At 31.3% G+C, this 14,255-nt stretch overlaps 1 protein-coding gene across 1 annotated transcript in view; it reads right to left on the reverse strand.

The window, feature by feature from the left end:
- Nucleotides 1–14,255, reverse strand: part of LOC129799819 (uncharacterized) — a 115,155-nt gene that overhangs the window by 38,017 nt on the left and 62,883 nt on the right. Inside the window, exons 3-5 of the mRNA XM_055844047.1 lie at nucleotides 12,007–12,466; nucleotides 5,712–6,056; nucleotides 333–572 (exon numbers count right to left, since the gene is read on the reverse strand). Coding sequence (XP_055700022.1) covers nucleotides 333–572; nucleotides 5,712–6,056; nucleotides 12,007–12,466 — 1,045 coding nt within the window. The remainder of the gene's footprint in view (nucleotides 1–332; nucleotides 573–5,711; nucleotides 6,057–12,006; nucleotides 12,467–14,255) is intronic.

Genomic DNA, 14,255 nt, shown 5'->3' on the forward strand with positions numbered 1-14,255 from the left:
TAAACATTTTGACATAAAGTGGAAAATAAAACTTGCAAGTACATGGCTTTCCTTCTTGAGTTAAACCGCTAAACAACATTATTAATGTCGAAGAATAACACAAATCTTTTTTGGTTATAGCATATAAAAGTGATAAGTTTGAGAATCACGTATAGATTGTATATTTCCCAACATGTCTTTCCCTTCTAAAGAAGGAGTCGCATTTACGTTTTCTGCCAATATAATAGAGCTACTTTAAGTTTTTCCACACTTATCGCGATTCTTAAACAATAAACTGCTCAAGAACTCTTCTCTTGGGCTTACTTTTGTGGGTAATTGTCTCTGAAACTCACCGAGATTGCCTTTGAATGTGCTACCACCTAGGTTGCTCGAGGAAGTGATGGATCCCTTTCCACTGCTACTGTTGTAGGGAGAGCTTTGTTTTCCCGGATATTGTTGATCGGTCTGTGAATTTTGCTGTGTCTGGAATGGTTGCTTTCTTGGGGCAACAGTCACGTATTCCGCTCGGTCTATTGTACCATTAGTGCCATTATTTTCTGATGTATACTGGAACACTCCTGCTGATGTTACTTCTGGATGCCAAAGAACAAAGAATACCAAAGTGAAAACCCATTGTGTTACAAATTTATAAATGAAAAAAGATTTTAATTATTTTGTCTACATTAGCACACCCAACCATCCTTTTCATCTCATAGTTTATTCTCTTAATAATAATGTCATATCCCAGTGCGTGATTAAACGAAAATGTTAATCCGTGTCATCTGACAATGAAACAACAATAAATGCCCGTGTTACGGTATGAAACAGGATGAAGAAAAGCGGGATAGAACAAAGCGATGAAACTTCTCAACAACTTCTCTGCATCGTCACCAGTGAAATTTTGATTAGCAACGATGAATTTTCCATACTTTGCTGATATCATGTCTGGGGTGTTTCATCCCTTTCCTGAGAAACACCTCAGTAATATATTTCCATATTGAAAATGAATATGCTCAAAATTCATATTTCATCTTCACACGAATTTCCATCTCACTACATTTCCATTTTCCCTGATAAATGAACAAAAGTGTGAAACGGTGGAAAATAAAACAAAATTGAGCTTCGTAATTCTCCATGAGAATGAGAAGAAAAAACTAGTGATAAACTTTCGGTTCTTTGTGGGATTTGTGATTCTTATATTGTGAATCTGGTTTGTCAGCAAGATTGTGACACTTATATCACAAACAGTTATTTGATAGTTCAAAAATGCATGAAAAAAATATTAAGAAATCACATATTTTCCCTAAATTTCCCACTGCTAAATAAATTGGTACACACTCATTTTGTATCTGAAATTTTACTAAAAGCCTTTCGAATTAAGGAATAAATTATCACCGTACTTCTTTAAATAATAAAAAAAAATAAAAATACATGGCAAATAAAATTGATTATTGAACGAAAGAGGATTGAAGTAAACTTAAAGTAAACAAAAAGAAGTAAAATAAATTGACTGTACTTTTAATAAAATCGTATAGAAAAAGTAGAGGAGTAATGAATTTAAGCATCCTCTATTGAAAAAAAAATCCAATTGGACATGGTAACACCATTAAAGAAATATTATAAGCAGTTCTTGTCCTATCTGAAAATCTAAGATCCTATATAAGGACAATTCAAACAGATTCCCTAAATTTTCAGATATATTTTTAAGCGCTACGTCTTTAAATCGATATTTTAAGGATCCTTCATTTTTTAATATCAAGTTTCTTTAAGCCTTTAAGTTGAAATGTTACAAACTCCACAATAACAAAGCTTAAGTACAAATGCGTAACTTCTTTAAGTTTTTTTTAATATTAAAGCTGGTATAGGGAATTTTTTTAGATTAAAAAATAAACAGAAAATTTTGAGGCAAGATTGGAATGGATGAAATAACATTAGTCTGTAAGACGGCTTTCAATCTAGAGATTTAACCCAGTTTCTGAAGGTCCCGAAATTTAAAGTAGCAAAACAATTTTATTGGTTTTTCAAGATCTCTAGTAGCTCATTTGCCCTTAATATCCATTCTTAAGTTAAATATTTGACCAAAAAATTGACAGAAAATAATAGAAAAGTAAAGCATATGGCTAAGATCAACAGTAGGGAAATCCGGAAGTCGTCGGGAAGAAACAATCTGTCAGAGAAACACATGAACTATATCCAGAGCTTTCGGCTCGGTCTCCAGGCCTTCATCAGTGGCTAGTGCAGAAAACAAAGAGCCGTTTTTATTCAGATCTTTAATTAAAATTTTATAAAAACTCACTTGCAACTCACCTGCAATTTTTCTCTGAGACTCGTTTAGGGTTTCGCTTAGGATTATACAGGAGCATTATAACGAGTCTCAGAGAAAAATTGCAAGACTTAAATGAGTTGTTATTAGATTGTTATTTATTTTATTCCTTTCTTACAAACCAAAATTTAGTGAGATAATCCATTATTTGCTTTCATTACTTGAAACATTCACAAATTTTGCCTTTTAGGTCATAACTCTTTTTCTTGCATCACAAAAAAAAATTAGTGTCTCCTTAATATTTTCCTCGAAAAAACTAGTCGTCGATCATTGGTCATATTTCTGATATAGCTTAAGAAAGATAATCTTCAAGAAATTGATAAAAATATTTTGCAAAATTCGTTTTATCTCAATAACGTTACTACTAGGATGTGGTTGACGTCAAAAGATGATTTGCAGAAGAGGATTTAACGAAGATTTTCTTAGAGCACACCATATCCCTATATCCCTATTTCTTTGCAATTTTTCATATTTTCCTCACAAATCTTTAACTGCAAATCCACGAAAAGGATTGTGTGGAATGACTTGTCCTTTTAGAAAAATATCCTTCTTGAAAAAAAGCTGGGGTCACTAAAGATTTTTAGAGTCGTAAAATGTATTTTTATCAAGATGTTTTAACCAAATTGTTAGGAGCTGACACACCATAATTAAATATAATAAAATGCTAGATAAGGCCAGTAAATTGAGTATCAGGAACAGTAAAACACGATATTGACCTTTGGCTCCCTTCTCCTTTTAATTTCTCAAGCCGACGTTTCCGAGGGTTTACTCCTTCCTTCGGTCTACAATTTGCATTTTTTTTCAAAATTTGAATTCACAATGAATCAAGAATAACATTTGAAACAATAACTAAAATAATCGCGAGTATATGAAAATTTTGGGGAAAAAAATGTCAAAAATCATTACACTGAACACAAGAGATAATTCTTCCATCAACATTCAAAAAAGATTGATCAGCTGATCGACATTAATACTCATCACAGCTGTAATAGTGTGATCTGATATTTGTAAAAAAAAATATCTTAAAATAAATATATTTTAGTCCTGAATTATTGAATAAAAATTTCCCTAAGAACCCCACCGACGCGACGTTACCTTTTACATTGAGAAGAACTTTCCGGTATTCGCCAGTGAAAAAGGTCACCACAAGATGAAAACACTTTTTTCGTCTTGCCCAGAGCTTTCGGTCCCGATGTGGAAAAAAGTGTTTTCATCTTAGGGTGACCTTTTTCTCTGGCGAACACCGTAAAGTCCCTCTCAAAGTACATTGCACCAGTCCATCATCATTGATTACCTTTTACAACTCTCTTGTCTTTAGTGATCCTTAATCCTCTCAAGGAGAATATTTTTGTGAGGTAGTCCAATCATCTCACGCATTCTTTTCTTCAATTTGTAAAATTTTTAAGGACTTATGAGGAAAATTAAGGATTTATGAGAATGGTTTGTTCTAGGAAAATACTCTCAGGGACCTCTTCTCCAAATCATTCCAGAACATCAATATCCGATAACGTTCCGTAATTAAGATATAACAAGTTTAATATTTCCACTCATTTCTTAAAAGATCTGCATCTTATACTATCTCAGAAAATCAACATGATCGGTCATAAAGTTCTTCCAGAAAAATGTTCAGGAGCTACCAAGGAACAAGAAACTAACTTATCGTTTTTCAATCTAAGAACAATTTTAATTTAGTCCTATTGTGTTACTAAAAAACCAACATCTCGGGAAGTTTCGCTTTCTTACAATCTTTATAAATCCAAAATCTAGGAGGAGGTAGAGCTACTTTGAGCTGGTCCTTACAATTATTTTATTTAGATCTTCATACACTGAGGAAAAAACGGGGGTGCGATTAACTTTTTCCTTATAACTTTAACACTTTTAAGGTGTAAAAATATATCAACATTTTTTAATGTTGATTTTACATCTTTTTAAGGGTAAAATTAATATTAAAAAAAGGGTAACTTTAACCCCTAATACACCTAAAAAGCATAATATTTACACCGATTTCGGATCAATACTGCAGGGTAAAATAAACATTTCCGGAATGTTATTTTAACTTTTTCGGATTTCTCTCACTCAGTGTATGTTTTGTCTGTCCAAATTATATTGCATTAAAACTCAGTTTCCTTTAGAAATATACGAAAAACTTATAACAATTTAACCCCACGGGTCAAAGTAGACCCACCTGCCCTACCCTGTAAATACGAGCTCGATCTGAGACATTTACTAAACTGAAAGATCATTGTTGCTGTGCTTATGAAGAAAAAATACAACAAATTGTTAATATTGAGCAAAAAAAAACATTCAACTTAATTACTGGAAAAATGAATTTTAAGTAATCATACATTCGTTCCGGTTAATCACATTTCAGTTAATCTTTCATTTAATGGATATTATGGATGCTAAAGAGAAAACAAACTTCAATAAATAATTTCCTCACTCTATTTAATAGGTACTCCATTTCGTTTCAATTAATTAATTTTGTATTATTAAACGAATCACTATTGCGATATATTGGTGTTGGATTAATTAATATCTGGAATACCTTTCTAATCATACAATTAGTTTATGAATATATAGGAAAATTATTATTTGAATAATACTCTGGTGGAGTATGCTTTAAGTATGTACTGAAGAGAATTAATTATATACAAGTAATAATCTAATCGAATTGTACAAGCCGTATGCATAGTATTCAAGTGATTATCTAATTTCCTTATAATATGAATTATTACAAACGCAAATAAAAGCAATTTCCCTTCTGTTTAGGAAATACGGGATTTGTAGCACCTACACCATATTGCAAAATTTAATGCACGAATTGCGTGGAAATTCATTAATTCATTATACAATATACTAAATAGGTACATAAAATGCGACGCAATATTTACCAGAAGAGAATACAGGTTATTAATTAAGCTCAAAAATAATAAGTTTATATTCAAAAGCGCATTAATGCACAATGGAGATTATTCAAAAGCCCTCCCTAGTAAATTACTTCATTTATGGCCTCTACACATTGGGAGCAATTTTTGTCAAAAATTGCTTTTTTGAAGGAAATTCCTTGCAGCGTTGTAGGGGGAAACGTCAAATTTCTGTCAAAAACGCAATTTTTGACGAAAATTGCTCCCAATGTGTAGACACCTTTATGCATTTAGTAATTACTATTAAATTCTAATAAATTCCATTTTAAATTTACAAATTTTACTAAATTGGCTCTAACTCCCAGAAAAAAAAATCGTTTAAAAAAATTCATCAAATTTTGAATTTTTCAAATGCAAATGTGAATTTCAAAATAAATTGGTGCCGTACAAAATTAATCAATTTATTTTGTAGCCGAGTAAATTAACTATGAGTTTGTGGGTGATTTATCATGACTGGCAAATTGGCAATAGAGAATACTTCTCACCGTATTTATTTTGTACATTAGGAAAATTTGTATCCGCTTCAATATCATCCACATCCAAATGGTTTGGTAGGGAACCACAGAATTTGTTACGATCCTTTATGCTAACACCAATTATTTTTCCAATTTCTGCACTATCGTCTGCATTTTCATCATTCCTTGCATTGTATACCTCACTTCGCAATGTTGATGTTGAATTTATTCTGGAAGAATTGTCCTCAGAACGTTGATTTGTGGTGACAGTGGGATTTTGTGCTCCAACTCCCTCACGAAGATCAACTTTGCGACCACTTTTGTTTGGATATTGACTGCCATTTGGGGTTTGGTGCTTTCCATTACACAAATTACCTGAGTGAAAAAGTAAGAAGCGTTATAAAAACCATTTGAGATGAATTTCATTAAGAGCATTTCATCAGGACAAATACTTTTTTGTCCTTTTGTTGTACGAATGCAAAGAATAGCTGTAAGGGTAGGTGAGGCTATTTTGAGCTGTGAGGATATAATAAAATATGTTTTTCGCATATTTCTAAAGAAAGCTGGGTTTTATAAATATTTTATTCATTATCAAAATTGTTTTGTCATTCTAAGTTACATTACGTTAAAGTCCAGTTTCCTTTAGACATTTTGAAAAGATCGTAAGGTCAAAGGGGTCAAAGGAACATCTATTGGCAGTTTAAGAACTCGTGTTATGACCCATTGGCATATTATTCTGCTTATTCTGTATCATTTGGGATATGAAATTTTAATATCTAGAGAATGGTAGATCAAAAAAAAAGAAAAAACAGAAAAAAGTCATATCACTTGCATAAGGTGTTCCCTACTGAACAGATTGTTCCTCGACCCTATATCAATAGAGCCCAAGAGTTCAAAGGGTTCTCACTTCCCCTATTACGAGTTTAATCAATTAATTTTGAATTATATATTTAATAAATTAAATATTTTACGTATTATTGACTTTTAATTGGAGGGTATAAACTCGCGGAAGTACAGCATATTTAATGGTTTGTAATAATTTTTGTCAAACAGGCAAATTTGCGTGAATATCCCTTTCCCATTATTTCTCAAATGACTCTATTCATTTTCAAGGGATAATATTTTGGAAAAATTTTTGTAATTCCGAAGTTATTTCCCCGCTATTTGTGCATTTGTCTTTGGAGCCATGTGTGCTTTTATAAGCACAATAGTCAGAGATATCGACTAGAGATCTTCGGGGGACCTACAACAATAGTCAGCTCAGAAAAAAAGTAACTACGACATTTCTTCCACTTAACTTTTCTTACAACCTGATAAGTCCCATTTATTCCATGTTTTTTTATGGTGATGATAAAAAAAACTCTGTAAATTATAATAACAATAATTCATTATTCCCCATAATAGGGGAAGTGAGGCACCTTTGAATTAGGTCAGCTTTAAAATATAGCTTTTTTCTCCTATTTTAAAATGAAGCTGGACCTTATTATGATATAATTTAGCTGATATAATCATCAAACTAATTGCGAAGCTAAATTGCGTCATGATAAGGCTCAATTCCATTTAAAAATAGTAGAAAAAAGCCCAATTTCAAAGGTACCCCAATTCAAAGGTGCCCCGCTTCCCCCTAATGGTTTCTTAATGTGAAACCGTAAAAATATGATCCGCGAAGCGCATTTATAAAATTATTAGGGCAATTAGAGAAACATTTCAAATGTTTTGGAATTCCAGTCTATTCTAGTTTCAATTTTGAACCAATAATAAATTTCTATGTTATTACTTTATGAAATTTTGAAGTTAACCTTACTCGACCTCAAAAATACGTCGGGTTGATCCTATTCTCATCAGTTGGACCACTAATATTCCACCAATTTGACGATTATAGCACAAAAGTCATAAGTTTGAGCATAACGCAAAATTAGAAGAGAGTGTGCCATATCATAAACCAATTTATAGTTTAATTTTTATTGACTTAAATTTAAAATAATAAATTTAATAAATAGTTATTTTAAAATTATTAAATTTTAAAAGAGCTGGCGTTTCTTAACGGAAAATTAATTTTGGTTACAAACTCTAAGGATTTTAGTGGGCCAAAATAAACAAAACAGCTTATTTTTCTCTAGTTTATTTTTTCAACCTAATAAAAAATTTATTTAATTCAAGCTTTCAGGTATATAAAAGAACAATATTCAAACTATATCCTTGGAAATTTTCATTAAAAAAATCTTCAAAATTCAGCCTGTGGGATTTGATTTTCGCAGACCTTTTCTGCAAGAAATATACTTTTCAGTGGACAAGATTTCTCGAAAATGGATCATCTGAAGTTTAAAAATCAAATATTTCCTGTTAGTTGATGCATTAGACTAGTCCTTGAACGAAGGATTTTTCAACAAAAAAAATTAAATTTGAATTTTTGAATTTCATAAAATACCTTTTTCGGAGTATTTTACACTATACGTTTCGTTATATAGAATAAATTGTGATCAAATAAAAATAAAATCCTTCGTTCAATGATTAGTTGAACTCATCAACTATCAAAAAAATATTTGGTCTTGGAATTTTTAGATGAACCAATTCCGGGAAATTATGTCTATCAAAAAGTAGGGGGAACTGGGGCAGTAGTAATCTGGGGTAGTTGTAAACACTGTGATTTTTTTCATTAATTTTAAGACTCCAGAGGATAAAACCCATAAGCATTCATAGATACCATGGGGATGTATGTCCACAGAAGAATTGGTCAATAAAATCCTAATACTTTAAAAATAAAAATCATTTTTCCCGAAAATGTTGATATTTCAATTATTTTGGTCATTTGGATTTCCACCTGGAAATTAAAAACTGTGTAAGATAATCGAAATGTAGCAATACCAGTTCTTTCCTACATCTTTTAGGATTATATTTATGGATTTACTAGACAAATTGAGATTCTCATTATTTCAAAAGAATTAATAATTGGTCAGAAAACAGCATTTGGGGTAGATGTAACCAGGCAATTTCAATTTCACAAAATGAGTAGGTAAAAGAGCGGGAAATTGACCTTCATGCGAAATATCTATAATTCATAGATTACGAAAAAAATTGGTGGCGCTGTGTTAAATAAAAAGTCACATGATGTCAAAATATGGGGAAAATCCATTGAAAAATGTCTTTGATATGCATGCTTTTAGTTTTTTTGCTATTTTAATTATTCTTTGTAAAAAGTGTCATGATTTTTTGAAAAATATACAGTCTTTATATATCTCTTAAGTAATTAAAATAATCGAGAGTGGTGCAAAGTTAATTACAAGGGTGGAAAAAAGGTGTTTACATCCTCCCCAGAAAGTGGTTACTTCTGCCCCAGGTATTTTGTGAAAAGAGAAAAATGCACAGGGACACAAATTTTATTTTTATGGAAAACTCAATTGTTTTCCAGCATCCGCATTACCCTCGACGAATTGCTTATACCCAAGGGTAAAACATGAGCTAAGAAATATTTTCCAAAAAATCACGGTGTCCTTGGAAAATCACCTCAAATTCGCATCTATCGAAAATGGTTACATGTGCCACAGTCTCCCCTATATGCTTTATTCAAAAAATAATCTCAAAAATCAAGTCTCAATGCCAGAATTTTTAAATTTTTTAAATGAAAATTTTGGAATATGTATCCAGGTTGAAAATTTCAAGTAGTTTATAAAAAATACAAAGTTAAGCAATTCCGTGGAAAATTGAGCCTCTTTGGATTGCTTTACGTTTAACATTGAAAAATTCAAAATGAAGAAATATCGGATCATACCTGCCTATACCTATGAACGATACGTTCATGATAGACAAGTTGTATACAACTTAACCAAAAATATCTAAATTAAATCGCTAAAGTCAATTTTGAGATAAACTTAAAATGCTTAGTGTTTGGATTTGAAGAGGTAGGGAATAATGGTGGAAAGTGAGGAAGAAGAGATAAACCAAACAATTTTTAGACAATGTCAATTGGAGAGTGGTTATCGAAGACCAGAAGTCGATATCTCTCACCGTTTGGCTTTCAGGTCGGTTAAACGTTCAAGAATATGTGGAAAATGGTGCAAAAAAAAACAATATTTTAAAATAAACAATTACCGGTACGTTATCGAATCATTACCGATAAATTTAAACGACTTGAAAATCTCGAGACCTTTTATAATAATCTATATGTAAACAATTCCGTTGCAAATTGAGCCCCTTTGTATTAGTTGATACCTTTGACCTTCGGAAATTCAAAATAACGAGTTTTCCAGTTATAGCTGTTTATGGACGAAATATTCACCTGCAAGGGAATTCTGTAACAGTATGACAATATCATATGGCAAACTTAAAACTTTTATGTGGTAAAATCAGAAGAAGTAATTGAATAACCGAATTATATCGGTTACTAAGAAGTTCACGGAGCGCTTTCTAATGGCCATTCGATGCTCACTGGGGTTCAATGTTATTTTGCTCCCGAATTTGTCATGAAAATTTGTTATGACATTGTCACATTGGTACAGAATTCTGCAACTGACCTAGTTATATAACATGTCCGAAAATCCCGAAAATAAATGAAATCGTTAAGCCTAATTTTCTGATTTACAAAAAAGAACATTATTTGGGGGGGGGGGGGCGATGGAAGGGTTGGAGTTGGTTTTGGAGAAATGACTCGTTATAGGATATTTTTGTAAGAGGGATCACTGAAGACTGGAAGTCAATATCTTTAACGTTTAAACTCCAAAATGGTAACAAATTGAAAAAGCTGATTCTATATATTGCTCTCTCTTTGAGTTCAAGCAGTAAAATATGGTAATGAAATATTAAATTTTGGTCAATAAAAATTTAAAAATATCCAAAATGGATCTAATTTACATACTTTATGTCTCTGGAAAACAAGAACATGAAAATTTCATGAAATCAATATTAATAATCTCTTTTTTGCCAAGTGTTTTGCATGCTTATTCCTTTGGGCATCACAGCAAATTCAATTCAGCTTCAATTCAATTTATTGAGCAAAGAGTAGGTTAGAGAAATTCTGAATGTTTGTGAAAAGAATCATCAAATAATTTCATGAAACTTTTTCTAGAAAAAGTGAAAAAAAAATGTCAAAATAATTTCAAAATATTCTGGGGCACATTGTAATGATTATATGGTAATAGCAATTAAAAAATAGTAATAATGATATATTTATAAAAATAAAATAAGTTTTTTTATAAAATAAGTACAATTCCTACAATTTATAAAAATTAGGATCTAAGATTATCACAAGTAGGGGAAAATGCCCATACTTTGCACGGTCCCAAGCTTTATAATGACTAAATTTTTACTATATTTCTAAATAAATGCAGCTCCGGAATATATTTTAAAACAAGACACTTTCCCCTAGTTTTTAAAATATGAATGAGATGAGTCACTTTTATTAAAAAACATACGAAAAATTTAGTCATTGTAAAGCTTGGGACCCTGTAAAACATGGGCACTTTCCCCTAGAGTAACAAACTCATTATTATTTTGTTACCAATGTTTTTAAAGTTCTAAATTTATTTAGGGTAAGTGTGCCAAATTTCGGCATAGTTGCATGCAAGCGTCAAAGTCTTAAGTTTGAAATGTAATATTTTAAATACAAATTGATTTTTTAAATTCTTTCTTTTATTGTAAGAATATTGCTTGGAACCTTGTAAAGAGTTTACCATCTTTATTTACTCTAAAACCATTCTTAATACATTTTAAAATGAATAAAAGATATAGATATAGCTTTGATGCCCTATTTCGGCCACTTTGATTTTCATAGTTCCTTGTCATTCGGGAATTCTTCCAATACCTTTTTCACGTAATCTCGTTTGTCGAAGCTACATTTTTGTTATTCTTTTGCATTGTATAATCTCTAGAGTAGGTAATATCTAAAAGTTCATGGAAATTCGAGGAACAAAAAAGGTGGACGAAATTGCAAGCTGGCCGGAATTTGGCACACTTACCCTACTTCTCTATTTTGATTTAATAAATTAAATTTTTAAGTTCACATTTTTACAGTGACAAATTAAATTTTATTCTGTACTTTTCTACTGACCAAATTTAATAAAATAGAAACTGATATTGCTTTCCCCTATTACACTTTCTGAATTATACAGGTAAACACCAATGGCCTTTATAAATTTTATGGATGTGATTATATGTTTATATTTGACCTCAAGTGTACAGAGTGAAATGGAGTGTATGAAGGAGAGTATGTAAGGAGAGAGTAACTCATGATTTCTACCTATTTGAATTATGCATTATGTTGTCTAGATGGAATGCTCTCGACCTGACAGATTATAAATCAAACAGTTTAATGTAGTGTGTCTTTAATCACCTGAAGACTGACTCCGTCTGCCAGATAATCCTTTCCCGGAATGTCGGGAAGCATTGGATCCCATAGTATGAAGATCCTGCTTTAATGTCTCTCCGTAACTCCTGGATTTATTTTCCACCTCAATTAAATCACTGTTTTCATCAATATCACCTGAACAATTAATTAATCTAACAGCGTGCTCTCCCTCCTCAATTGCCACACTTTTAGTGGCATTTTCCTCACCATAACAATAACGATCACTTTTGTCACTGCTATTATTGTTTAGTTCCCGTGGAAACCTCACACATTTCACCCCACTATCACTGATTAATGTTTTTGATATGGACTTTTCTCCTGCATTTGAGCTCGTATCGGCAATTGGATATCGTTGCGAAGAGCTGTCTAACTTCTGCTGATTTAATTCCGCAGAATTCTGAGGGTGCTGCAGTGATGCTAGACGTCGGACAAGGCGTAAAAATACCTGAAATGATATGAGGAAAAAGGTGAACATAAATTTTATCCTGAAACCTTCATGAGTGAATAAGAATATTATCCCTATAAATAATATAAAAGTTTTCACTATATGCGATTTTTTTCTCAACGTCAAATATACATAATGCGCGACATAAACAAGTGGAAGATTTATGGAAAACATTTTCATGTAAAATAAGAAAGATGCGGAATACCATGAAAGTTTTATTCAAGAGTAAAATGTTTCAAGGGGATAGGGAGCGGTCGTCTCCCTTGAGATATTGCCGTCCATTTCCTGTCTAATATAGCGACAACTTTGAATATCTTCTCCTCCTACACTTCACAATCATAAATGTAGCAAATCACTTAATGCTGCCACTTCACATTTCAGTTGATCTCGTACTTGTTGATGCAAAGTACCACTTCAAATGCAACATTTTGTTTAATACTAACCAATGTTGTTGGTATGGTAATTTTGTGTAAATGGACATATATATAATTATATTTTAATATATTATCGGTATTATAAACGTATTAACCACTATTTACATTAATATCGAAAGCCTAATAAATCATTCCTAATCCACTAATTCAAAGCTAAATTGGGCACGAAATTGATGCGAATCTAGCAAAAACAAATGAACAAACAAAATTTATGCTTTTCTGCTAGAGTTTTGCCCCAGTAGTAGGATTAAACAGTATGATAGAGACAAAATGATATAAATTTTTATCTTGTTACAACTTCATAATTTTGCATAAAGTTCCATTTTCCGTAGATAATTAAATTTCAATTAACTGCTCCTAAATTTAACCCCATAATAAAAGCGTACAAGTTTTTCCTGAATTGCAAGTTATGAAGCATAAAATAATTTAAATTAATGAGTGTTTATTGATATTAAGTCACCGGCGGATGTATAACTAAGGGTAGAATCACATTGACAATAAAATGCTCACCGTATTTCGTTAATTTACGCATTTTCATTGCAATTCTTAAGCCAATTTTGAATTACCGTATTACCTTATCTCATACTCGGTGGCACTAGGTGAAAATAATTTTTAAAAAAATTGAAGAAATAAAACGAAAATACGATAAACGGTGAGCAAAAAAAAACTGTAGAATATTTGCTACAGTTTTTCGTACAGTTTTTTTGCTCAGCGTTCATCGCATTTTAGTTTTATTTCTTCAATTTTGTGATATTATTTTCACCTACACAGTAAAAAAAATTAACACTATTATAGTGTGTAATCTTTCACACCACTATTATAGTGTTATATTTGGAAAAAAATGTTTAATTTAAAATTATTTAATTTAAAATTGTTGAATTTCAAGTCGTTGAATTTGGAATTCTTGAACTTTTGTGTGTAAACTCAAAAAATTTTGAACTTTCATTTCATTTCGTTTATTTTAGTTTTTTTGGCTTTTCAGACATTTGTAATGTTTTTTCCTGTACTCGGGGTCGTCCCTAATGTGAGATAATTACATCTGATGCTCGGATCTTCACGATATACTTATTATGCATATAAATATTTGATGTTCTATATGACTTTTGCCCAATGAAAAGCATCTCGACTGAAGTATATGTCTTAAATGGAAATTCAACAGTTTTTACACAACTATTGTTTAAAAATTCAACAACTGGTTGAAATACACAAGGCTTCACACTATAATAGTGTGAAAAATTATGATCAAACTATAATATTGTTAATTTTTGATCATGTGACAAAAAATACCATAGTTGTGTAGTTTTTCACACTATAGTAATGTGAAAAACTATAATCATACTATAATAGTAGTAATT

The sequence above is a fragment of the Phlebotomus papatasi genome, chromosome 1 (genome assembly GCF_024763615.1).
Source record: "Phlebotomus papatasi isolate M1 chromosome 1, Ppap_2.1, whole genome shotgun sequence".
Taxonomy (NCBI): domain Eukaryota; kingdom Metazoa; phylum Arthropoda; class Insecta; order Diptera; family Psychodidae; genus Phlebotomus; species Phlebotomus papatasi.